At 43.5% G+C, this 24,443-nt stretch overlaps 1 protein-coding gene across 1 annotated transcript in view; it reads right to left on the reverse strand.

Moving 5' to 3' along the window:
- LOC111158869 (ring finger protein 130) overlaps positions 1 to 24,443 on the reverse strand; it is a 101,275-nt gene that overhangs the window by 46,308 nt on the left and 30,524 nt on the right. The window contains exon 2 of the mRNA XM_022521169.1: positions 19,982 to 20,176. Coding sequence (XP_022376877.1) covers positions 19,982 to 20,176 — 195 coding nt within the window. The remainder of the gene's footprint in view (positions 1 to 19,981; positions 20,177 to 24,443) is intronic.

A 24,443-nucleotide genomic window follows, 5' to 3' on the forward strand; every position in this document is an offset into this window, starting at 1 on the left:
TTAACATCTAAGAGTTCTGATCAGTGAGTTAGAGAGAAATCATCAAGTAATGCTAAACCATTTAAATTTTTCATTTAGAAACCTTAGGTCTGTGCTTTTAAACTGCTGTTCGGCAGGGAACGGTGTGCGGTGTCGGGTACCAGGCCCGGCTATAAAGTAACTGAGACGGATCCCACAACCGACACATGACAATCAGTCTCATTGCTTTATAATCGCACCAGGCACAGAGGGTTTTAGAAACCAGTTCTGAGGCTTCCTCTTGAAGACTCAAGTTGGGAGAGGAGCAGGGAAAGCTGCACAGGTAGCCGGGGAAACCAATCCACACAATTTCTCTTGTTCAAAGAACACTAAGTGAACACCACCTAATTTCAATGGGAAAGCTGTTTGGAAAAAGAAGCCGTTAATTATTTCAACCATCCACTCAGTGATATTTATTGAGCACATACTATGATCAAGGTTCCCTAATGTTTACTTTTTTTTTTTTTTTAAAGATTTTATTTATTTGAGAGAGAGAGAGAGAAGGTCAGAGGGAGAAGCAGACTCCCTGTAGAGCTGGGACTTAATCCTGGAACTCTGGGATCATGACCTGAGCCAAAGGCAGTTGCTTAACCAACTGAGTCACCCAGGCGCCCTACCTTTTTTTGTTTTTAAAGATTTTATTTTGAAGTGATCTCTACACCCAATGTGGGGCTCAAACTTACAACACCAAGATCAAGAGTCGCATGCTCTACCAACTGAGCCAGCCAGGTGCTCCCCAGCCTAACGTCTGCTTTTTAAAGACAGAAAATTTATGGGCCGTGAAGTAAGAGAAAACAGATATATTGGTCTCCCCAGGTTCCTGACACAGAGCTACTAAAACCCTTGGCAATTTCCTAAGTGATAAGAGCATGAGGACCATCTTTTGTTCTGATATCTGGTCTTGGATCCTGACATGGTGATCTTAAGTCCCTTGAAACTTCCTGGGTGACAGGAGTCTTTTGTTCTAATGAGATGACTCTCAGTGGGCCATGAAGAGAAGCTTGGAACTTTCAGTCCATCCCCTCCATCCTCTGGGGAGGGGAGAGGAGAAAGAGACTGAGTTAATGACCGATCATGCTGATGTGATGAATTCTCCATAAAAACTCCCACATTGTGCTGTCTGGAGAACTTCTGGGTTGGTGAGCATGTGCGGGAGCTGGGAGGGCAGCAAACCAGAGGGCCCCTTCCCACAAACCTTGCCCTGAACATCTTCAGCTGGCCATTCATCTGTATCTTTTCCTATACCCTTCATAATCAACCAGTAAATGTGTTTCCTTGAGTTCTGTGAGCCATTCTAACAAAGTTTTGGACACTATGAGGGGGTTGTGGGAAAATGATTTACAGCTAGCTGGTGAAGTACAGGCGACGGCCTAGGACTTTTGGTTGGGGCAGGAAGGGGGCAGCCTTGTGGGTCTGAGCTCTTAACCCATGGAATATGACCCGAACTCCAGGCAGAGAGGGTCAGAATCCAACTGAATTCTTGGACACCCAGTTGGTATGGCTGAGAATTGCTTCATATAGGCGAAAGCCCCACACAATAGGCGACTGGAAGTGTCACAGAAGCATATGTGTGACTAGCACAGGAGACACACACACAAGAGGATTTTTTCCTTTATACCTGTTCTTGATTATGTGAAAACTGTACTTACTCTCAAAGAGCAAAGGAGAATCCAATTGCAATTGAATAAAAAAAAAAAGGTTAAACAAAGTAATGGATAAATAAAAGGTACACCTATTTAAAAAAAAAAAGAGCAAAGGAGAATCTTTTTTTTTTTTTTTTTTTTTTAAAGTAGGCTCCATACTGGGCCTGTGGGGCTTGAACTCACAACCTCCCAAGATCATGACCTGAGCCGAGACCAAGAGTTGAACGCTTAACGGACTGAGCCAGCCAGGCGCCGGGAGCAAAGAAAAATCTTAAAGGGGTTGGAGAGAGAAGCCCAAGCAGGCAGTCTTATAGGCTAGCAGAGAGGGGGAGATTGCTAGCAGGACAGGCAAGGGGGCTAAGCCACTGCTCCTCAAGCAAAATGAAGAAAAATGACAGCAGGTTGTGAGAATACTAGTCAAGCCACTCGGTTCTTAACCCTTTCTGCCTCTAACTCACTTAAAGTATCTGATGACAGGAGACCCTCCTAACAAGAAAAGCCCCATTCTGCTGATTTCATTCATCTCCTCACTTCCCACCCCTAAACCTGATCTGGGCTCAAAGACCCTGAATGAAGGATGCCTTGGACACCTGACTTTTAAAGATCTGAGAAGCCTTGGCCCAGCTTCCAGTGGGGAGAGTAAGGCCAGAGAGGGTATAAGCTTCAGGATAAAGGTCACATTAGGTCAAGTGGTGACTGTTAAGAGTTAAAGATTTATCAGACTAAAATGATATAAACACTCAAGGAGAGATGACAAATATTTGGAACATCTACCACCACTAACCCTAATTCTAACCTTTAGCCAACACTGCTAATAAATCACGGATATGGCCTCAGAATCCCAAGCATTTCAACTCACCCAGCATCCAGGATTAATTTACCAGAGATGACAAATCAGTAAAAATCTAAGTGCAATCCCTGCTTTTACCTATTTTCTTGAAACTTTCTCCTCATCTGTTCTTTAATGTGAATCTGTGTTTCCACTGCTTGAATTTGGCTACTTTATGAAAACAATTCTATTCTTTCTCTCCCACCCTTGCCTTTAAAAAAAAATTCCTTCTCCTTTGGAGAATTTGCAAACCCCAGAACCGTTTCAAATCATGACATTTCCTCCCTGAATACTTCGTCTCCTTAATTCATTTATCACCTCCTTAATTCATTTATCACCTTTAAGAAACTGAGCTCTGATACAGAACTGTTCCAACTGAATTCTGGAACTCTCTCTCATTCATTCCTCCCGACCACCCCGGGAAGCACGAACCTGCTGGCCAACACTATCCCCAAGGCTTTCACAGGGATCTGAGCTTCAGCTCCGGGAGTCCTTCCAGATGGGAAGTACCAGAAGCCCAGCCCTGACCCACACATAGCTGTTCTTCCCTCTCCTGGAACGGAATCTCAGGGCAAGCCCAGTCCAGCAGGGTGGCTGACCGTTTCACCTTAGAAAGGCAGATCCAGGAAGGAAACAAATGAGCTGTCTGAGGCATCAGGCCACAAGCGGAGAGAGGTGCTTTTACTGTAAGCTGCTTTACTTTTTTTACTATAAGCTTACCCAATTTATTTTAAAAAAGAAAACAACCTCCCTGTACAAAACCCCACTTAGTAGAGGTTTTATCTCTTAACGGATGAAGATGTTTGTTAAGTTCAAATCACCTGCCAAAGTTTTAGGGAATTTTCAAGCTCTTAGGTGATTTTGGTAAATTTCCCATAAAAAGGTTCACGGAGGTGCGGTATTCCCTAAGCATCTGCAGTGAAACCAGTATAACTTCTGGTAGGTTATGGTCAGTGGCATCAGACTTCTTCCTACAGAATTCAGTGACATATGTTTACATATAAAACAGAACACTAACACTTTAGGTGAGAGAATTAAATTTCCTTTCCGGTTCCAGCCTGGCTGCTGCTGAGGGAAAGGGGGGCCTAACCCAGGGACTTTCTGTAGCTCTCCCCGTCAGGCTGCACAGATCGCAGCACCCGCCATCCTGTGCCTCAGGGAGTCTGCTCACAAGTGGTCTGAGGCCCTCTCTTCACTCTGCCTTCCACAGACTTCAGTCCTTCTCAAACGTTTATCTGTAACACTCTGGCTTCTTCAAACCCAGTACTCATTCTTCTCTCCTTTGACCCCCTTTAGGAACTCAAGGGGGAGAGAGAGAGAAAAAAAAAAGATATGCTAATTCCTTTAGGAAATGAATACAGCTTTAATTCTGACAGACGTAGATGGCAGGTTGTATCACTTATAGACATCCTGCTGAGATCTGCCAGCATTTTTCTAACGCCTAATTTGTCATATCACTCTGTTCAAAGCCTCTGACATCTGCGACAACACGGAGGGACCCAGAGGGCAGTATGCAAAGCAAAAAAAAGTCAGGCTGAGAAAGACAAATGCCGTTATGATTTAACTATATGGAAACTAAAAAAATGAAACAAATTAGCAAACCAACAAAAAGCAGACTCTTAAATATAGAGGGGCCGGGGGTGGGGGATGGATGAGATAGATGAAGGGGACTGAGAGGTACAAGCCCGCCGTGATAAGTAAGTCACAGAGATGGGAAGTGTGGCATAGGGAATATAGCCGGGAATACAGTACTGACTCTGCATGGTGAGAGGATGTGACCCTGTGGTGAGCACGGACTCATGCACACAATCGTCAGATCCCTATGTTGTAAACCCAAAACTCAGATAACACTGGGTGTCAGCCATGCTTCAACAAAAATTAAAGAAAAAACAAAACCAAAGAAAAGTCTTTACCCCTTCTGTCAGCTGAATAAAGTTCAAACTTCTTAACCTGACATTCAAAGCATTTTGGGAGCCAAATGGGCCTAAAGGTAACAGACAGTCACGTGACAGTAGACACTCTATTGCCCAAATGAAGCTGTTTGTCACAGGGACTGAAACAGTGGCTCATACAGTCCAAGCAGAATGGAGGCATCATGCCCAGGGGAGGAGAACTGCAAGAAAATGGACCCGGAAGCTTCAGCAAAACAGAAGGTAAGGAGGAGAGGAGAGAAAGGGAAGAAGCAATGGTCAGAGAACAGGACACTGGACTCGAGACCAGAGATGTTAACGATTCTGGGAGATACCGAGGATGGGTTTCAGGCCAGGTGTGCACTTTCCCTGTGGACTGGGAGGCTGGCTGGGATGACGGCAGGGCTGTGCACGGGTAAGTCAGCCAGGAGTCAAGGCCTCTGAGGAGCGTGGGGATGTGAGTGTGTGGAGCACAGGAATGAAGGGTGAAGCTGTGTCACTGGGAAAGCAGCTGCACTGCATCTAGAAAACACTGGCCCACGGTATCCGGGTGGTGCCCCAGTTGCACAGTGCTGACTGGCTTGGACCTGACTCTCCTGACAAGGCTGACATTCAGGGGCTCCATGGGTGTGCCACAAGGGGGACTCCAAAGTCACTCGATTAATTCCTGACAATACTCGGCTGCAGTCCATCCTCAGTAAGAGCTAGGGTCTACTAAACCCTTGTCCCTTCAGTCTCAGCCCAAGGAGAGCAAAGGCTCAACGCCCAGTGTTCAAAAGGTGGTTTCTGTTCTTATACCATCTCCTGACTGTATGCACCCATCACGTAATCTATCTCTTCCTCCTCAAAAAGGACAGTAGGAGCCAAGACCCGCATGGAAGAGAAAGTCACTTTCTCTTCCTTCATTTAGGGGCAGAAATGAGCGGAAGGGGTAACTGGGAGACAATCACCAGTCAGCAGAGGTCAGATAATCTTTGAGTTAAGAGCGTTCTTAGGGGTCTTCTTCAACACAATACAAATAACTTCCTGACCGGTTCAGGTAGCTAGCTTGAGCCACAGGTAGTTCTAAGTGTTGGAAAGGTCTTCCCTATAATTAAAATCTTGATTCCTAAATGTCCATTCATGGCTCCTGGTTCTCTTCGGTTGAGAAGCACCACCAAACAAATACACTATATTTCACTATCGATGGTGTAAAAACACCATCAACGGTTACGAAGGAAAAATCCTCCAGTAAACCATAAGATGCCGCCAGATATAAGAAACACCCCAACTTCATGCTGTAAGTCCCAGAATGGAGGAAAATTCTTCTTCCACGCAGCAGTCCTTCATTCAGATAGTCAAAGACCACTTCTCTGGTACTCCACCTCGGGCTTTCCTCCACCTAGCTCCTCCTAGAGGCCCAGATTATTCATTTACAAACATTTTTAAAGGACCCAACACAGAAAAGCTGGAGGTATGGTCTAAAAACCTCTTTTCCCCCAAACCATTCATGAGTAAGTTACTGGCGCAACATGTCATCCCCTCCAAACATTTAGTGTGTCTTCTCCTACAAACAAAACCCATTTACAGAGTACAACCATCGAACCGGGAAGCGAACACTGATGCATAACTACGGCCTCATCTCAGAGCCCATTCAAGAGTCCCGTTTCCCAACCACATCCTAGAGCAGAAAGGGATCAGGGCTGTATGTGCTGCCCTCAGCCGTCTCATCCTATGGCTGTCAGTCTGGACCAGTTTCTCAGACACTCCCTGATGCCCACAACCTTGACACTTGGGAAGATGACAGACAGCCCCTTAGTCTGGATGGATCCGGCGTCTCCGTGGGGCTGGATTCAGGTCACACATTTCTGGCAGCAGCCCCAAAAGAAGTGAGGCTGTGCTCTGTTCGGTGTGTCCTAGCAGGTGGTGCTGTCAGGACACAGCCCGACAATGCGGAAGTTCCTTCTGATCACGTGCTTTGCCAAAGGGACGTTCTCCATCCATTTCCACTGTGAAGCCACTCTTTCCCCTCTTTGTAATTCATAAGTATTCTGGGGGGAGGTACTTTGAGATTTGGTAACTACTCCATTCCTCATCAAGATTTCAATATACTCCTTTACTTTTTAGATTAGTATGACCTCAGCGTGCCTGGGTGCCTCAGGTGGTTAAGCGTATGCCTTCCGCTTAGGTCATGATCCCAGGGTCCTGGAATTGAGCCTGAAATCAGGGTCTCTGCTCAGCAGGGAGTCTGCTTCTTCTTCTCCCTCTGCCCCTCACCCCACTCGTGTGCTCATTCTCTGTCTCTCTTAAATAAATAAAATAAAATAAAAGATTAGTATGAACTCATGTTCCTATATTATTTAATGGGCTAATAAAATCATTACTGTCATTCATTTTCATGCTCAAATTCCAAATGGTAAATCACTATTTACAGATCTTTTCCAACCTGTTCATTTGTGGACATCCGTTTTTCAATGTCTTTATTAAGTTGTATTCATTTTTAGCATTTTATTTATTAAATAAATGAATTTATTTATTAAAATAAAATGCTAAAAATGAATACAACACATCCAATATTAAGAGCAGCACGGGGCTAACCTCTCCCTACCTCTGAATATTATGTTCCCAAGGATACAGCCCAAGCTTCCAATGTACTTTTTGGCAACCAGGACACATGTTAGTGCACGCAGGGATTACAGGATACAAGGTTTCCAGGGATCCTCTGCTCGAACTATTACTTAACCCAAGTCTCCATAGACTCTTGCTCCTAATTTTTTGAGCCTGTTTGCAGGTTAACTTAACTAATGAATACCTTCTTTTCATTGTTTCATGTGTTCCAAGATCCACCTAGTTTCATGTCATTTTCAAGTTAAGATACCTACCTTTATATTTTCTTACAAATTTTTGATAGAAGCATTTTGAATGGGAGGAGAGAGAAAGGTTAAGTACTGAGTGAAGCATTCTACCCAGAGAAGGTATGCACTGAGCACCAACACTGTGACAGCCTGCAGACCTGTTATTTATGTTTAAGGATCTCTAAGTCTGCGGGCACTCAGTGAACTCAACAGGAAAGCGGATGGTGGGTGGTGGGAGCCAGGTTTTTTGCGGCTGCAGTGGGAGTTTACAGGCAGGCAAGCAGGGGAGGCTAGAATGATGCATGTGGTCATGGGTTAGAGCTGGAGACCTGGAGACAAGCTAAGACCTCATTCTTAGCTTGACAAAGACACACAGGGTTACGTACGGAAGTATCTGTGGATATGTGTACAAGAAAGCGTTGGTATATATACACATATTCCCTTGCTCTGTCAGCACAGAGGACCCAGAAGCAACAAAACCACAATGGTAACAAGCACACCTAACGCCCACAGCTTGGTTTCTAATGTCATTCTCCAGTCAGAGGAACCAGGGCTCCTGGGAGAAAACAGCCGATTCTCCAATTGAGACAGGAAGTGCATATAAGATAAGCCTGGAGCACCTCAGAGCACCAGAAAGGAAGAAAGTGCTCAAAAATAAAACAAAACAAAAAACAAAAACCCAATACCCACGGTAACGAGTGCACGTCTAAGGACCCAGAGCCAAGTGAAAGTGCTCCCGAGGGCCAAAGACAGAAGAGTCTGGGCAACAAAAACAAGCAAAGTAGCAATGTATTCTAACACAAAGTATCAAATAACCATCCACAAGTCCACACTGGTATCAATACATGAATAAATTAAGAAGCAGAGAAGAAACAAATCATCCACGCAGAGTCATCCCCCAAAAGTCATATTCCTTACGTGTGGGCTGTGTTCCGTGGCCTCCTTCTAGAAAATAGCATACAGAAGAGAGAAACAAGGAGCTTCCCGGGGAGGAACCCTGACAAACACCCAACAAACAGCCAGGTGATGGTGGTCATTCATGTTGACAGTGTGTACCCTGTGATCGTCCTCTCAAAGCCCCAGATCCTCAGTCTGATGAAGAGAACAACATCGAACACATCCCAGTTGAAGGCCGTGCTACAGGATCCCTGAGCAGGAGTCCTCAAAACCATCAGAAACAAAGGAAGCCTATGAATGGTCACAGCCAGAGACAAAGGAGACACAGGACACCCACCTCCTGGACGGGGTCCTGGCACAGAAAACGGACATTAGTAACAACTAAGGAGATGTGAATAAAGTACAGACGTTTGTTAATGACCGCGTACCATGCTGACTGGGTCACTAGATATCACACATGTACTATACTAATGTAGAAGTTGACGGGAAACTGGGTGCATTCTTTATATTGTCTTTGCAATTGCCTGTAATGCTGTTCTAAAAAAAAGAATTTATTAAAAAAAAAGACATTACATAAAAGAGAACATTCCCTCATCAGGAAGAATGGAGGCTGGAAAACAAAATAAACACTTTTTTTTAAAGTGCTGAAAGCATCGTCAGCTCAGAATTCTATGTCAACGTCCTCGTAAAACAATGGCAGAAAAAAGACATCTTCACAGATGAGTGATGCAAGAACTCACACCCTGCAGATCTGCACTGGGAGAAACAATGAAAAAGTCGGCCTAGGTTGACAGGGAATGTGGAACTAGCGGGAGTTACAAACCACACAGGAAGTGCTACTCTGCAGGCTGATCTATAAGCCCATGGCCTTCCTGTCATCACTTTGCCATTCCCGTGACCTCCCCCTCCCCGTCCTGCTGCCATATACAAGGGACCCCTCCGCATTCCTCCTCTACGGGTACCCCGGACCTGGAAGGGGACAGTGGGGATCAGTGGGGCAGAAAAGGCCTCTCAGGGTGAGTCTATCTGCAGACTCTGGGGAAGGGCTGTACATGGCTGTGCATGTGGAGAATCTGTCACTGGGCTTTGTAGGCACAGGCCTGGGAGGCCAGGTGTCATACAATGCAGAGGACAGTCCTGCAGGACAAGCAATGTCTTGTCTCCCCAGGGCCTCACGCTCTGACAAACCACAAGTGCGGGGTGCTGTGAGGCCTCCCCACCAGGTCTTCTGTGCCGCCTTCCCTAGCAGCCCTGCCCATCAACACGCCGACAGCTACCAAGTAAAACGCGTCTTCCATCCTGTCAACTATGGACCTGCTTCTGAAGCCAGTATTCTAAACTTCTGCTGATCCTTTACGTTATTTTGGCTTCTTCCACTCTCTGCTGCTGGTGAGGGAAAGATAAGCACAAGGAAGATAAAAAGGCAAACCAAGAGGGGAGTTCAAGCAACCCACTCAGGAGACAGAGCCCGCAAGGTCAGAATTAGACAGGAAGGCGAGTGGACAGACTGTCTCAAGTCTCTGGCAGATGGACGGGCTCTTCGCTTCCACTTCAGTTAAGATTCAGAGACACAAAGGAAAAGGTCAGAGCTTCTGGGAAGGTTTTTGAACAGAACCATCAGCAGTTATTTTTTATAAGCAATTTTTAGTTTTAAAAAGCTATGGCTTAAGTGTTTCCGTTTTATTTTTTTGAAGTTTTTAATTCCAGTAAACATACAGTGTTATATTAGTTTCAGGTGTACAAAACAGTACTTTAAGAACTCCACACAACACCCAGTGCTCACCATAAATGCCCTCTTTAATCCCCATCACCCATTTCCCCCATTCTCCCACCCCTGCCCCTCTGGTGACTATCAGCCTGTTCTCTACAGTTAACAGTCAGTGTCTTGGTTTGTCTCTTTTCTCCCCCCTTTGCTTGTTTCTTAAATTCCACATTTGTCTTTCTCTGACTCATTTTGCTTAGCGGTATACTCTCTAGTTTCATCTATGTTGTCGACAATGGCAAGATTTCATCCTTTCTGATGGCTACATAATATTCCATTGTAAACACACACACACACACACACACACACACACACACACACACACACACACCCCCATCTTCTTTATCCTTTCATCAGTCAGTGGACACTTGGGTTGCTTCCCTATCTTGGCTATCAGAAATAATCCTGCTATAAACATAGGGGTGCCTGTATCCCTTAGAATTAGTGTTCTTGTATTCTTTGGTAAGTACCCAGTAGTGCGATTGCTGGGGCATAACGTAGGTCTATTTTTAAGTTTTTGAGGAGACCTCATACTGTTTTCCACAGTGGCTGCACCAGCTTGCATTCCTACAAACAGTGCACGAGTTTCCTCTCTTTCCCCATCCTCACCAACACCCATTGTTTCTTGTGCTCCTGATTTTAGCCATTCTGAGAGGTGTGAGGTGATATCACTGTGGTTTTGAATTTCATTTCCCTGATGATGGTTGATGATGAACATCTTTTCATGTGTCTGTTGGCCATCTGGATGTCTTCTTCAGAGAGACGGCTGTTCATGTCTTCTGCCCATTTTTTAATTGGATTGTTTTACAGGTGTGGAGTTTGATAAGTTCTTTATAGTATTTTGGATACTAGTTCTTTATCAGATATGTGGTCTGTAAATATCTTCTCCCATTCCGTAGGCTACCTTTTAGTTTTGTTGATTATTTCCCTCTCTGTGCATAAGATTTTTACTCTAATGAAGACTGAATCCTTTATTTTTGTTTTTGCTGCCCTTGCCTCAGGAGAAATATCTAGAAAGAAGATGCCACAGCCAATGTCAAAGAGGTTACTGCCTGTATCATCTTCTAGGATTTTTATGGTTTTAGGTCTCATGTTTAGGTCTTCTGTATCTTTTTTGAATTTATGTTTGTCTGTAGTATAGGAAAGTGGTCCACTTTCTCTTCTGCATGTGGCTGTCCAGTTTTCCCAACGCTGTTTGTTGAAGAGATGGTCTTTTTCCCATTGGATATTCTTCTCTGCTTTGTCAAAGATTAATTGACCATACAGTTGTGGGTTTATTTCTGAGTTTTCTCCTCTATCCCATTGTTTTCAGTTTTTGATTTTTTTTTTTTTATAATTCCACATTTTCTAAAAAGTGGATCGCATGGGAGATAAAAGAGAAATAACTGCAACTCAGGCAAAGAGATACATACAATTCAAACTCTTCTTTCCTATCACAGCAGTACATTTAAACTGTAGGCTCCATCTTTTCTGAGGTAATTAAATCCATATTCAATTAGAACAAAAAAAACCTTAAGCACTAAAACAATAGTGTGACTCTATTTTTGTGATGGTTTTTTTTTAGGATAAAGATACTAGACTTACACTAAGGGGCCCAAATTACTGATATTTAAAGATATTTTACAATATGTTTATGATTTATCTTTACTTGCTTTCATAAAATGATTTTTTATATTCACAAAGTAAATTTTCTATACTGTACAAAGTGATATTTTCCTATTTATTGCTAGATAATAAATATAGAGCTATAGAAGTGTTTTTTTTCTTTAAGAAGTATGATGGGGGGCACCTGGGTGGCTCAGTGGGTTAAAGCCTCTGCCTTCGGCTCAGGTCATGATCCCAGGGTCCTGGGATCGAGTCCCGCATCGGGCTCTCTGCTCAGCGGGGAGCCTGCCTCCTCCTCTCTCTCTGCCTGCCTCTCTGCCTACTTGCGATCTCTGTCTGTCAAATAAATAAATAAAATCTTTAAAAAAAAAAAAAGAAGTATGATGGGAAAAAGAAGGTAAAGGGCCATTTAAGTAATTCTGTGCAAGCAGCCAAAGGAACAGTAAGAAGCACCTGATAATGCTGGCTGATACCAAGACTGAAAAGCAACATTATTATTTGGTTGCATCTTTATCTAAATTACATTTTTCTACTAACAATGGAAAGACTGTCCACAGATAAAACTGTAAGAGATTTCCAACTTGACAATGGTTTGACACAATGGAAGACTGATAAACAGTAACAGTAAAGCCTATATAAATTTTTAAAGTCCAAGAAAATAAATCCTTAACTTTCAGACAAATGCACATTTTAAACTATCCAAGAGCCCGTAACTTCCCTTTTATACTACCACACATCCGCTAGCTACATTACAAAGAACTCATTCTCTAACTAGAGGTAACGAATAAAACCACAAATTGAGCTGTCCTTCCTGTCAATGATGTCACGGACACTGCACTGGGAAAGATGTCCTTCAGGCACCCGATGAAGGGCATTCAGTAAAACAAACACGGGCAAGCTCTTGGAACATCGTTGACAAAGCAAGAAAACAAAATATTTATATTTAACAATGTGTAATTTTTAGGTCAGTTATAAACTCTGTCCTTAAGTGGAAGGAAAGCTCAATAAAACTAAGTATCTTCATGAAATCATTTCAGTGCAGTGCACACTTATTTTGCTCACAGCATTCTGCTGACCGCTGCAGAGAACAGCAAGATACATGCTTTCACATAAAGAAGCCTGCAGTACTTTTTCCCTTCTGCCCGTCAAGTGTGCAAGTACCAAGATAACAGGAGAACACCATCAGGGAGGTTCAACAAGGCGCTCTGGAGACCGCAGAGACCCAGGATGGTACATGCACTGAGGGGGTACCCAGGTCTCCTGGGGTTGTTTTTTTGGACTCTTATGAACTCATGGTAGTTCCCATTGCAGTGCACAGAGAGGTACTGATCTAAGGTTTCTTGACTGAATGGAGGGTGGGCTGAACTGACAGGCCAGCCCGGGAAGACTGAGACACGTACCTTCGGATCCACTCCTTGAGATTATGAGTTATAGGCTGTTACTCGGAGGCAAGTGTCCTTGCACCTTACGTGGACAATAGGGACAGAAGGGGCTCTGTGGAGGGATGGGGCAGCAGCAGCACACGAATGTGGCAGGCCAGCAAGCGTGTTTCAGTGCAGAAGGACTCCCTCTGGAGCACAAGCACAGCCAGAAGAGCAGAGACTTATGGCATGCTGAGGACTGCTCTGCTGGAAAGATGGGGGCCAGAAGAGGGTTGAGACCCTGTGTGTGCTGGGCCGGTGCTAAGCTCACCCCATCCCCAGAGGCTACTAGGCCTCCATCTAGTGTCACTTGGCTCGGCTGAAACAGCATCTCCCTGACCTCGATCATGGACAGTGTCCCAGGGCCCCCCTCCTCCCAGGCTCTTCACCTGGGGAGGGGAGAGGGGAGCCCACACTGTGTGGGGTCTGCTTGGCCACTGCTCGTTCCCTGCACACCCCCACCCAATACTTCCTGCTGGGTCTCCCAAGCCCACACTGGGAGGGCAGAGAAGCCAGGAAAAACCTCCCAGCTGCTTAAGAGCAGCAGCCGGCTACAGAGCAGAGCATGGGATCATGACCTGAGCCGAAGGCAGAGGCTTTAACCCACTCAGCCACCCAGGCGCCCCATTATTACTGCCAATTTCTAAGAATTCTTCATATACCAGTCATATATCATCAGATCTATAAGCTGGAAATATTTTCTCCCAGTTTGTGGGTTAGTCTTTTCATTTTCTTCATGGTATCTTCTGAATAACAAGGTATTTCACTTCTGAAGACTAACACTGTTCTTGTCTTTTATGGATAGTGTTTTGGAGTAAGAACTTTCTGTCCTAAATGCCAAAGACTTTCTCCTATGATTTCTTCTAGAAATTTATGTGGTTTTACTTCTTACATTTTGTCTATTATCTATTGGGAAGTCATTCTTTTTTATTTTTTTTTAATAGTTTTTTTTTTTTTAAAGATTTTATTTATTTATTTGACAGAGATCACAAGTAGACAGAGAGGCAGGCAGAGAGAGAGAGAGAGAGGGAAGCAGGCTCCCTGCTGAGCAGAGAGCCCGATGCGGGACTCGATCCCAGGACCCTGAGATCATGACCTGAGCCGAAGGCAGCGGCTCAACCCACTGAGCCACCCAGGCGCCCCGGGAAGTCATTCTTATAAACTGGAAGGTAAGGGTCTTCATCCTTTTTTGTCTTTTGCATCTGGAGAACAACCCTTCTGGGACTACTTGTTGAAAAGACTATCTTTTCCCCACAGAAAGGTCACTGCGCCTTTGCTGAAAATCAACTGAGCATTAAAGGATTTATCTGTAGACTCTCAGTTCTGACCCGTCAGTCTGCGGGCCCATCCTTATGCCAATGCCACACACCCTGATTACTGAAGTCTTCCGACATGGTTGTACTTTCTCAAAATTCTTTGGGCTATCCTAGGTACTTTGATTTTTAGGATTACCTTATTAATTTCTACAAAGCATATTATTTGGAAAGTTGTCAGCTATTATTTCTTGGAATAGTTTTTCTGCCACTCTGGGTCCTCTGGAATGTGACAGTGTCCCACAGGCCTCAGAGGCTCTGTCCATTTTCTTCAGGTTTTTTTTTTTTTTCCTAACTTGTTCTACTGAGTGATAATTTCTATTGCTCTACCTCCAAGCTCACAGATTCTTCTGTTGTTTTGAATCCGCTATTCAAGTCCTCAAATGATGTTTTTCATTCCCAATATTGTACTCTTCAACTCCATGATTTCCATGTGGCTCTTTTCCATAATTTTGCTATCCTTTATTGAGAATCTCTATGTGTTGGCTTCTGGTGCCATTCACTATTGTCATATTTTTCTTTTCAATTCTTTAAATATCATTTCTTTCAGTTCTCCAAATGTACGTAAATTCCTTTGAATTCTTTCTCTGCTAAATTCAGCATCTGAGAATATTCAGAAGCAGCTTCTGCTGACTTTTTCTTTTATTTATTTTCTAAATAGGCTCCGTGCCTGGTGCAGAGCCCAATGAGGGGTTCGAACTCACGACCCTGAGATCAAGACCTGAGCTGAGATCAAGAATCAGATGCTTAACCAACTGAGCCACCCAGGTGCCCCTGCAGATTCTTTTTTGAGTATGAGTCACACTTTCATATTTCTTTGCTTAGCTTGTCATCTTTTGTTAAAAACCAGACCTTCTGGACAATAAAATGTCTCAACTTGCATTCTGATCTTTTTTTTTCCCTTAAGGTTGCTGCTGTTGCCTTGTCTGTTTGCCTGCTTTTTGTTCAGTAGCATGGCCGGGTTAGACCTGTGAAGTCTGCTTCCTCTGTGGTGTCTCTTCCACTGATGTCTCTGCTCAGTTTCTTATTTATTTAATATTCTTCCAAGACTAGCTGTCAGCCAGTTACTGGACATGGGTGTTCAAACATCTCAAATCGGTAAGGCTGATATCATCTGCTAATGGATCTGGGTGTAGGGAGAGAAGAGTGTTCAAAGCCGTGGCCACTTCCAGTCCCGCCTGGTTTACTCTTGCCAGTCCTGTCTCCTACCTGCAGGCGCAGAGTCTCAAGGTCGTCCGGGAATGTAAACAGTTTCAGCTCCGAAATCACGGAGCACGTGGTCTCAGACAAGAACATACTTGAGTTAGACACTGACCTTCCTCCACCTGCCAGTCCCCAAGAAGTCACTTCCAGAGACAATAGTGTCGGGCATGGTGTCACCCACCCTTCTGTCACTGCTGGGCTAGCCCTCTGTCCTTGCCACCCGCCCTGCCCCAGCAGAAACCCCCAGCGACATAGCTTGGGGAGTGTGGGAAGCAGCCCCGGGCCAAACACCACAGCTTCCCATTGTTCCCACCCAAAGTCTGGCAGCTGTTCAAAACATCAATGAGCCTCAGATTGTTATATGCCTCTGGTTGATTTCCAGAACACTGAAGGGGCTGCTTTGTCAGTTTTGTCCAGTTTTAGAGTCGTTTTCTTCTGAAAAGAAAATCCGGTGATCTCCTTACTTGGTCACAGCCAGAAAGGCCACTTCTTCTGCTTACTTTTAATCCTTTACAGTTTTTCTTACGATTTTTACTTTGAAATATTTCAAAGCCCAAGAATAAGAGAGAATATAATGAACATCTACGTACTCAACCCTCAGCTTAAGAAGTGACACGACTGGCTCGTCCGAACCTCCTCACATACTTCCCCTGATCCTAAATTCGCCGCCCCTCAAAAAATCTCCTTTCCAGAAAGACCCATTATCCCAAAACTTGATATTTGTTCATCTAATTTGTACTCCTGCTATTTTATTCATATCTATCTATACATGGCAGCTACAGTTGTGCATTTTTAAATGCACATTCATTTTTATGTTATTTGTACATATTCTTCTACAACTTACTCTTTTATGCTCATTATTATGTTTTTGGGATTTAGTCATATAAATATGTGTGGCTTTAACTCACTGACAGTTAACCACTCTATAAATACGCCACAATCCCTCCATTCTCCCGTGATGGACATCTGGGTGTTTCCAATAAATGCTGTTACATAACGCTGCCACGAACACTCTCGTGTGCTTCTCATGCACACAGGCAAGAGTAGCAAAGGTCTGGAGGACGACAGGGAGGGGCCCCCGATGCTTGTGTAAATACACGAAATCTCCCCACTGGCTCCCACACGGTCGGAGGCAGAAAGTGGGAGATCTCATAAGAAGGCAAACGATTGTCCTCCGTGACGGGGATTCAAGGCCTTCCACAGAACCTGGGTTTAGAGTCACGAGAGGCCTTCCCAGACAGGAGGCAACTTGTCCTATGTTCCCCAGCAAGTCAGTGGAAAAGCTAGGACTAAAACCTAGGTTTCCTGTCTTCCTTGTTCTCAAAGCAAGAGCTGTGGACTAGAGGCATTAGCATCAGCTGGGAATTTGTTAAAAATACAGAATCTCAGGCTGTACCCCAGATATGCTGAATCAGAGTCTGCATTTTAACAAAATGCCCAGGTAACCTGTATGCACAGTAAAGTCTGGAAAGTACTCTGGAGGAGGTATACAGGCAAGGAATTCCCAGATCACAATGTAGCAGTTCTTTAGCGATATCACACAATGCCAAATTTCTCTCCAAAGTACTGTACCAATTTAGTTTCCCAGATTACTCTGATTTTTTCTGTGTCTAATTACAGCATAAAGCCATTTCTCATTGCTCTCACGTCTGCTTTGATTCCATTTGCCTTACCACGTCCCAATTCCTAACACTAGATCCTCAAACCTAAAGTTCCTTCCTCGTGCTGCTCCACACTAACCTGTGACGAAAGGGGTACATGGTCAAATAAATTTGGGAAACCACAGGTTAATCTACGTAGGACAAGTTCTTAACCCTAAGACTCTCAGAGATCTTAGTATGTCTCTCAGGAACCTCTGAGAGTGGACTACAGTTCAAGCATTTTCCTAAGCTTATTTCACCACTTACCTTTTTTCAGTCATGGGTCATCTTTGAAAATACTTGAATAAACTAACGTTTTAAGGAACACAGATGAGGGGAGATCTGTGATTATTTATAGAGGCTTCCAACCTTTTTAAAACAAAAATCATTAATAAAATCAATTTCTGGGGCGCCTGGGTGGCTCAGTGGGTTAAGCCTCTGCCTTCAGCTCAGGTCATGATCCCAGGGTCGTGGATTGAGCCCCAGGTCGGGCTTTCTGCTCAGCAGGGAGCCTGCTTCCCCCCAACCCCTCCCTGCCTGCCTCTTTGCCTACTTGTGATCTCTCTCTGTCAAATAAATAAATAAAATCCTTTAAAAAAATCAATTTCCTCTCTTATAATCTCCAGATCTTCTCATATTTAGAAGACTCATTTAGCTACTTCTTTGCAGCTTTATGTATGTAAACTACCACTACCAGGAAAGAAAAATACATTTTGCTCAAATGAATTTCTCCCTCTCCAGGTTTCTTCATGCTTTCAGTAAAAAGAAATCAGTATGGAATGATCAGGTCCAAAATTTCAAATAGTTTTTCTTTGCTCTAAAACAGCCGAGGAGAACAAATTAGCAGCTGCTCTGAGACCTAGAGCAGAAAAGCCCCATGTCTCTAATCCAGTGTTCCCACACAGATGGCCAGCTGAAACAGGCTGTCCCTTTATCTCCCTGTGGTTTCCCTGAAGAAATTAAAAGCTACAGGACTCCAGTGATCTCCGGATAGTGAAGATCACTCACTCTCTTTTATTCTTTGTGTTTTACTATTGTTTCAGCTTTTCTACAGCGAGCATGTGTTATTACTTTTGCAACTAGAAAAAATACAGTTTCATTCTAAAAGGCTTAATTTGAAAGGAAGAAAACAAGTCACAGAACAATAAAATTGAAATCCATCTCATTACTCTTATCAAAATAGACACAAAAGGTGACCCTCAATTGGGGTGCAGATGCCTCTGCAAGATTACTGTCTAAAACTGATGTCTAACATTCTTTAAATACGACATTAAACTTTAAAACCTTTATGAACACAGACTCAGCTTTATCTAGGTTTCAACTCTGGGAGATGACAGACCACTGGCGAACCCACGGGTCTGACTCTTGCTGCGCTCTCCTGGTTCTAGAAGATGGGAGTGCCTACACCATGTACAGCTACGGCGAGGATGATGAAAACATGGATTAAAAAGCGCCACATCATGTCAGCAGGGAAACACAAATTAAAACAACTCATTAGAATGGCCACAATCCAGAACACAGACAGCAGCAAAGCTTGCGATGATGTGGAACAAGAGAAGCTCTCATTTATTGCTGGTGGACCTGCAAAATGGTACAGCCGCTGAGCAGGATGGTCTGGCAGTTTATAAAATGAAACGCACGCTTACCACGCAACTCAGCAATCACGCACCCAAAGGATCTGAAAACTAACATCTAGACAAAAACCTGCACACGAGTGTTTACAGCAGCTTAATTCATAATTGCCAAAACTCGGAAGTAAGCAAGATGTCCTTCAGTAGGTGACAGATAAACTGCGGTACATCTGGAAAATGGAGCACTGTTCAGCACTCACAAGAAATGCACTATCAAGCCATGAAAAGACAGGGAGGAAACCTAAATGTATACTACAAACTGAAAGAAGCCGATATGCACAGGCTAGATGCTGTTATGATTCCAACAACAGGACATTCTGGAAAAGGCAAAACTATGGAAATAGTAAAAAAAATTTATCAGTGGTTGCCAAGGGGTGGAGAAATGGGAGGGATGGGGGAAGGGATGGATAGGCAGAGCGCCGAGGATGTTTAGGGCAGTGAACATAGTTGGTATGATACCATCACAGTGGGTACAAATCTGTCCAAATCCATAGAATGTTCCATAGCAGTAGTGACCCTCCAAGTAAACTATGGACCGTGGGTGATTAGAGGTCATCACTGTAGGTTCACCACCTGTAATGCATGCACCGCTCCAGATGGGGGAGGCCGATACTGAGGGAGGCCCTGCCTGTGTGGGGCTGTAGGGGAAGTCTCCGTACTTTCCACTCAGCTATGCTGGGAGCATAAAACTGCTCTGAAGAATAAAGACTATTAAAAAAACACACCCCCCCCAAAACCCCTTGTAGTCCAGTGTCTGGCATATATATAGTAAGTGCTCAATAAATTGCAACTCTTGTTACTAAAGCAGTTAAATTAGAGATAACCTCAAATGCTCCCACAAGAAATGAAGACAGTTACTACTGAGTCCATTTAGACATTTATCCTGATAAGATAAAAAGCATCCTCCTTGAAGAGGTAATCCTTCAGAGTCCATAACCTAGATGAATGATTCTCAATGGAACATGTCATTTTGCAAAGTTATTAAGTGAAATGTAGAAATGCAAAATGACTAAGGATTCCATCACAGCCAGTTATTTAGTAAGTGCAAGTTTTACAGACTCTCAAAATCATTATTTAAGAAACAAATTCAACTAAAGGAAAAAGACATGCATCTCAAGAAACGAATGGTAATACCAAAAATGAATATTAAAAAATGAATATAATCATAGAATTATGTTGTAAATGATATGGTTCCGTGGTGGTAAAATGCTTACCTACAAAGCACTAATTTCTAGAAGGAACAACAAAATTTACAGCCCCCCTTGTTCTGTTTACCTGGATGAGTCATGGTGACGGGCTCCTCTTTGGATTTATTATTGTAGATGACTACGGCAACTGCATTGTGGAAAGCAGCCCGTGATATTTTCTCTTTAAATGTGCAATTTCCCCTCTGCAGCAAGGCAATCCACTGTTTGATGTTAGGAGGGACAAAGAACCGTGTCTGAGGATCACAGCCCAGATGATCAGCAACTAAACAGAAAAGAAAAAAACAACATTAATTTTTCTCAACATAAATAAAATCAATCAAATCTTTATCAAAGTGCTCAACTGTTCCCCAAATACTGGGTGTATCCAAAGCACTTTGAGCAGCTCCCTGTCAGCAGAGCTATGAATATACCCATGAACCTGAACCCTCATCTGTACAGGGAGAGAGAGGCTCCATTAACATATTACCTGTGATGCAAATGAAAACCGTGAAAAATCCTGTTTAACTTCATAGGCTGACAAAGGAAAAACAGACTGACAATGCCCAGTGTAGGCTGGTGAAGAGAGGGGGACAAAAGGGGGGGCAAAGAGACACCCTCATCCCCCAACACCCAGGTGACTGAGTGATCTACCCCTGACTTCTGCTCATTCGTTGGCACTTACTCTTCTCTCCACACCCCTACCCTACCCCCACCCTCTTCTCACCCCGCCTCACCCCACCCCCACGCTGCAGAGAGAGACTGATTTTGCTTGAGGTAAACGAGGCAGCCAAACTAACCCCTGCTTCAGTTACCAAGTGGCTTGTTGAAATTCAAGCATGTTTGAACAAATTTCTTCCTAAGTGTCTAAGGAAATTACAAAGGTAAGTTCTGGCTTGTATTGGAAGTTCAAATAGTTAAAATAACATGAAACTAGAAACTAGATTATTCCTGTAATTTACATTTATTGGTAAAAATTACAATTCCACATTAAGATATATATATTAACTTTACTATATCCACTTGTCTAACAAGATGCATGCAGACCCCAGGACACTCCCTTGGGGACCCTGATAGCACGGCTATTGCTGTGGATCTGGGGGGGCGGGGGGAGTCTGTTCCAGACACCGGTTGAGTACACAGCAGCTTGTAAGGCCAGGCTCCTCTCTCCGAGGCAGCACAGATGGTCACGACAGCCCTGCCCACCCCTGCCCTGGCTGCTCCTTCCTCTCCCCCTCTCCTCATGTTTCTAACAGGTGAACTTGAACCGGCAGGGTGGTCCAGAAGGTGAGGGGGTAAGAATCGCAATGGAGAAGGCTGCAGACCGCCATCCACAATGCTAGAAGATGGCCCTAGGCTCTGCACTGGCTGGGGTGTGGGTGGGGGCAGGGAGGGCAAGAGAGTAACAGTAAAAGCAAATAAATAATAAAAATACGAAATCAGTATTAATAATCGACTATATGAAAAGTTGACATCAGTGGGGAAATACATCTTTCCACGTCCTGGAAGCATACTACTTAGCCGGAGAAATGAAACGTTCATGCCACTTAAACCACACAGTGTAGAGATGCCAACTAACTTGGGAGAAATGGTACATCTATCATTCCCACTTACACTGTATTTCACCCCAAATTCTCTTATTATCGTGGTGAGGGATCATGAGAGTGTATTTGCTATCAGAGGTCTCCTGACACAACTGAGACATAAATAATTTCACAATGTCATGATTTACATTGTTGACAAATATCACCCCTTTCCTTAAACAATTTCTGCACTCTGAAACTTTAGTCCTTTCTCAGTCAAAGTAAATGGATGGGAAAAAAAGCCTATATCACAATTTTAGCAATTATTTTTGTTTATTTTTATTTTTTTAAACATATTTTACATTTTAAAAAAATATTTTATTTATTTGAGAGAGAGACAGTGAGAGAGAGCATGAGCGAGGAGGAGATCAGAGGGAGAAGCAGACTCCCCATGGAGTTGGGAGCCCGAAGCGGGACTCGATCCCAGGACTCCAGGATCATGACCTGAGCTGAAGGCAGTCGCTTAACCAACTGAGCCATCCAGGCACCCTTATTTTGTTTATTTTTAAAGATTTTATTTATTTGAGAGGGTGAGAGAGAACGTGTGTGCATGCACACACAAGTTGTGGGAGGGGCAGAAGGAGAGGGAGAAGCAGGCCCAATCCCCTCTCAGGGCTAGATCCCAGGATCCTGGGATCATGACCTGCGCCCAAGGCAGGCACCCCAGTAGTCAACTATTTACTGAAAGACACATTGAAGGCATTGTGAAACTCTGAAATCCTGAAACAGATTGTTCACTTGCAGTGGAATCTGTTTCCCAGATAATTATGCTGCTTTAGAATAGAAGCATTTAGGCTATGTGTTAGATAACCTGTCTTGGAAAAACCTCCAATACCATACATAGAGAGCAAGCAAAGAGCTGGCTTAAGTGTTTTGTTTGTTATTTTTCATAACACACTGCTGCACAAACCCTGGAAGAACATTCAGAATCAAGAATACCCAAAAGGATGTATATACTTCAGAAAAATGGTCATTTTTCTATAACTTATCCTGTGCTCCCTATGATTTCACACATATTCCCAGGGCCGTAAGGAGGAAACAACAAGACGGTCACGGAATCAGCAAGACGCGGGGCTCACATTCTAGATCAATTATTCACTAGCTGAATAACCGCCTAGGCTCAATGATCTCATCTTCAACTTTTACTAACAAAGACTGAGTTAAAATTCTTAGCTCATGAGAGTTATATATGTGAAAAAGGCTATAATAATTCCTCTACTCTTAAGTGCTTTAAAAAAATTAACTCTCTTGGGGGCACCTGGGTGGCTCAGTTGGAGCGTCTGGCTCTTAATTTCGGCTCAGGTCATGGTTTCAGGGCTGCAGTGTTGAGCCCTGTGCTCAGCGGGGCGTCTGCTTGAGATTCTCTCTCCCTCTCCTTCTGCCCCTTCCCCGAATGCTCACTCGCATGCATTCAATACATACGTACATACATATATGCATACACACTTATAATCTTAAAAAAAAATCAACTGCCTTTCCTTTAGTTTTATGGGTTTCATCTTATCTGGTCCTAGTGTTCTAGTTTGGTGCCGTGGCGATTTTCTGCATCGATGTGTGTGAAATCCACCCACAGCTCAGAGCACATGTCCGCCCCACATCGCCGGCTCCTAACACCTACTGCTCCTGTCTCAGTCCCTCTCCCTGTGGCGCTGACAGCGTCATCGTCCTCTTAGAAGATAACAGTCATAATTTCCAAGACCGAAAAGACACAGGAAAGGATGCAACCATGGAGCAAAATCTACCAAACATACTGAAGGAGAACTTGAAAATTCTCTTAAGGAATCCCCACCCACTAAGAACAGATTCTACCCACAACTGCAGGACCCAAACAAATTCCAACGACAGACTATATGAGCGGAAGAATATCCTTGTTCCCAAAATTCACCCAAGTCATAGTCCATAAAAGGACTTTGTGAACATTTATATCAGCAAGAATATGAAATAATAAGGGAGAATAAGATATTCAAGTTCCTGTTCAAGGAAGGAGTTTTCATTATTCGGAAAAAGAAAGTAAGAGGTTTTCATAACCACTTAATACTGTCATGTGTTTATTGTATCTATTCATCCCTTCCTGTAATTAAAAAATAACTTGAACAGTGAAAATGTGAACAGCTCTAACACAACTTCCCAAGAGGACCGAAGACGAATGGGTTCAGTGGTCCTACTTCGCAATGTAATACCAGTTGCTTACACTTGAAGCAATTTATTAAGTGAGGACGCAGTATGGCATCAAATATCTACGCAATTAAGAACCATTAAAATTTATCAATAGCAATTTTGCTCAAATTCAAAATCATTTTACTTCCTTTTTTTTTTTTTTTAAACCTGCCAAATCTAGAGGAGGACTTAACCTCTGACTTCTTTGCATTTATTAGTTATCATGTGAGGAAAAACTTTGGGGAAGTTATCGTGAAAACATGAAATTACAGATGATATAAAATACTGCATTACAATATCTTACAATTTTGTGAATTATACTTCGATAAACCTGAAAAAATGTTGTATTGCAGAGAGACCAAACTTCTGTTTTTTTCTGTACGGCCTTTCCTGCTGAATCCAGAAACAGTAATGAGAATCTCATTCCTTGACAAGAATCAAACAACTACTGACAGGAACAATTACGGAACCCTCACCTCAACAAACACAGATGCTTAGCAACAACCCAACACCTTGGTCTTTGAGTCTCAATGAACCTCTAGGTGTACTGAGAAAGCAACGCCGGACACAGAAATGAAATCTCAGCAAACTGGTTAGTAGTACAACATGAAGGGTGCTTAGAGACGCAGGAAAAGAGCCACACAACGGTAAAGGTCTCCTGGGGGCTGGAACTCAGATGGAACACTGGAAAACCGCTAGGCATTGAGCAGGGGGTGCAGAAGGGACCAGCACCAGAACAGAGGACAAAGACAAGCCCTTCTCCTGAACTCTCCTGACAATCAAGTAAGATGACACATAACCCCCATTACAACA

This window comes from Enhydra lutris, unplaced genomic scaffold (genome assembly GCF_002288905.1).
Source record: "Enhydra lutris kenyoni isolate GAN:26980312 unplaced genomic scaffold, ASM228890v2 scaffoldscaffold64, whole genome shotgun sequence".
In the NCBI taxonomy this organism is placed as follows: Eukaryota; Metazoa; Chordata; class Mammalia; order Carnivora; family Mustelidae; genus Enhydra; species Enhydra lutris.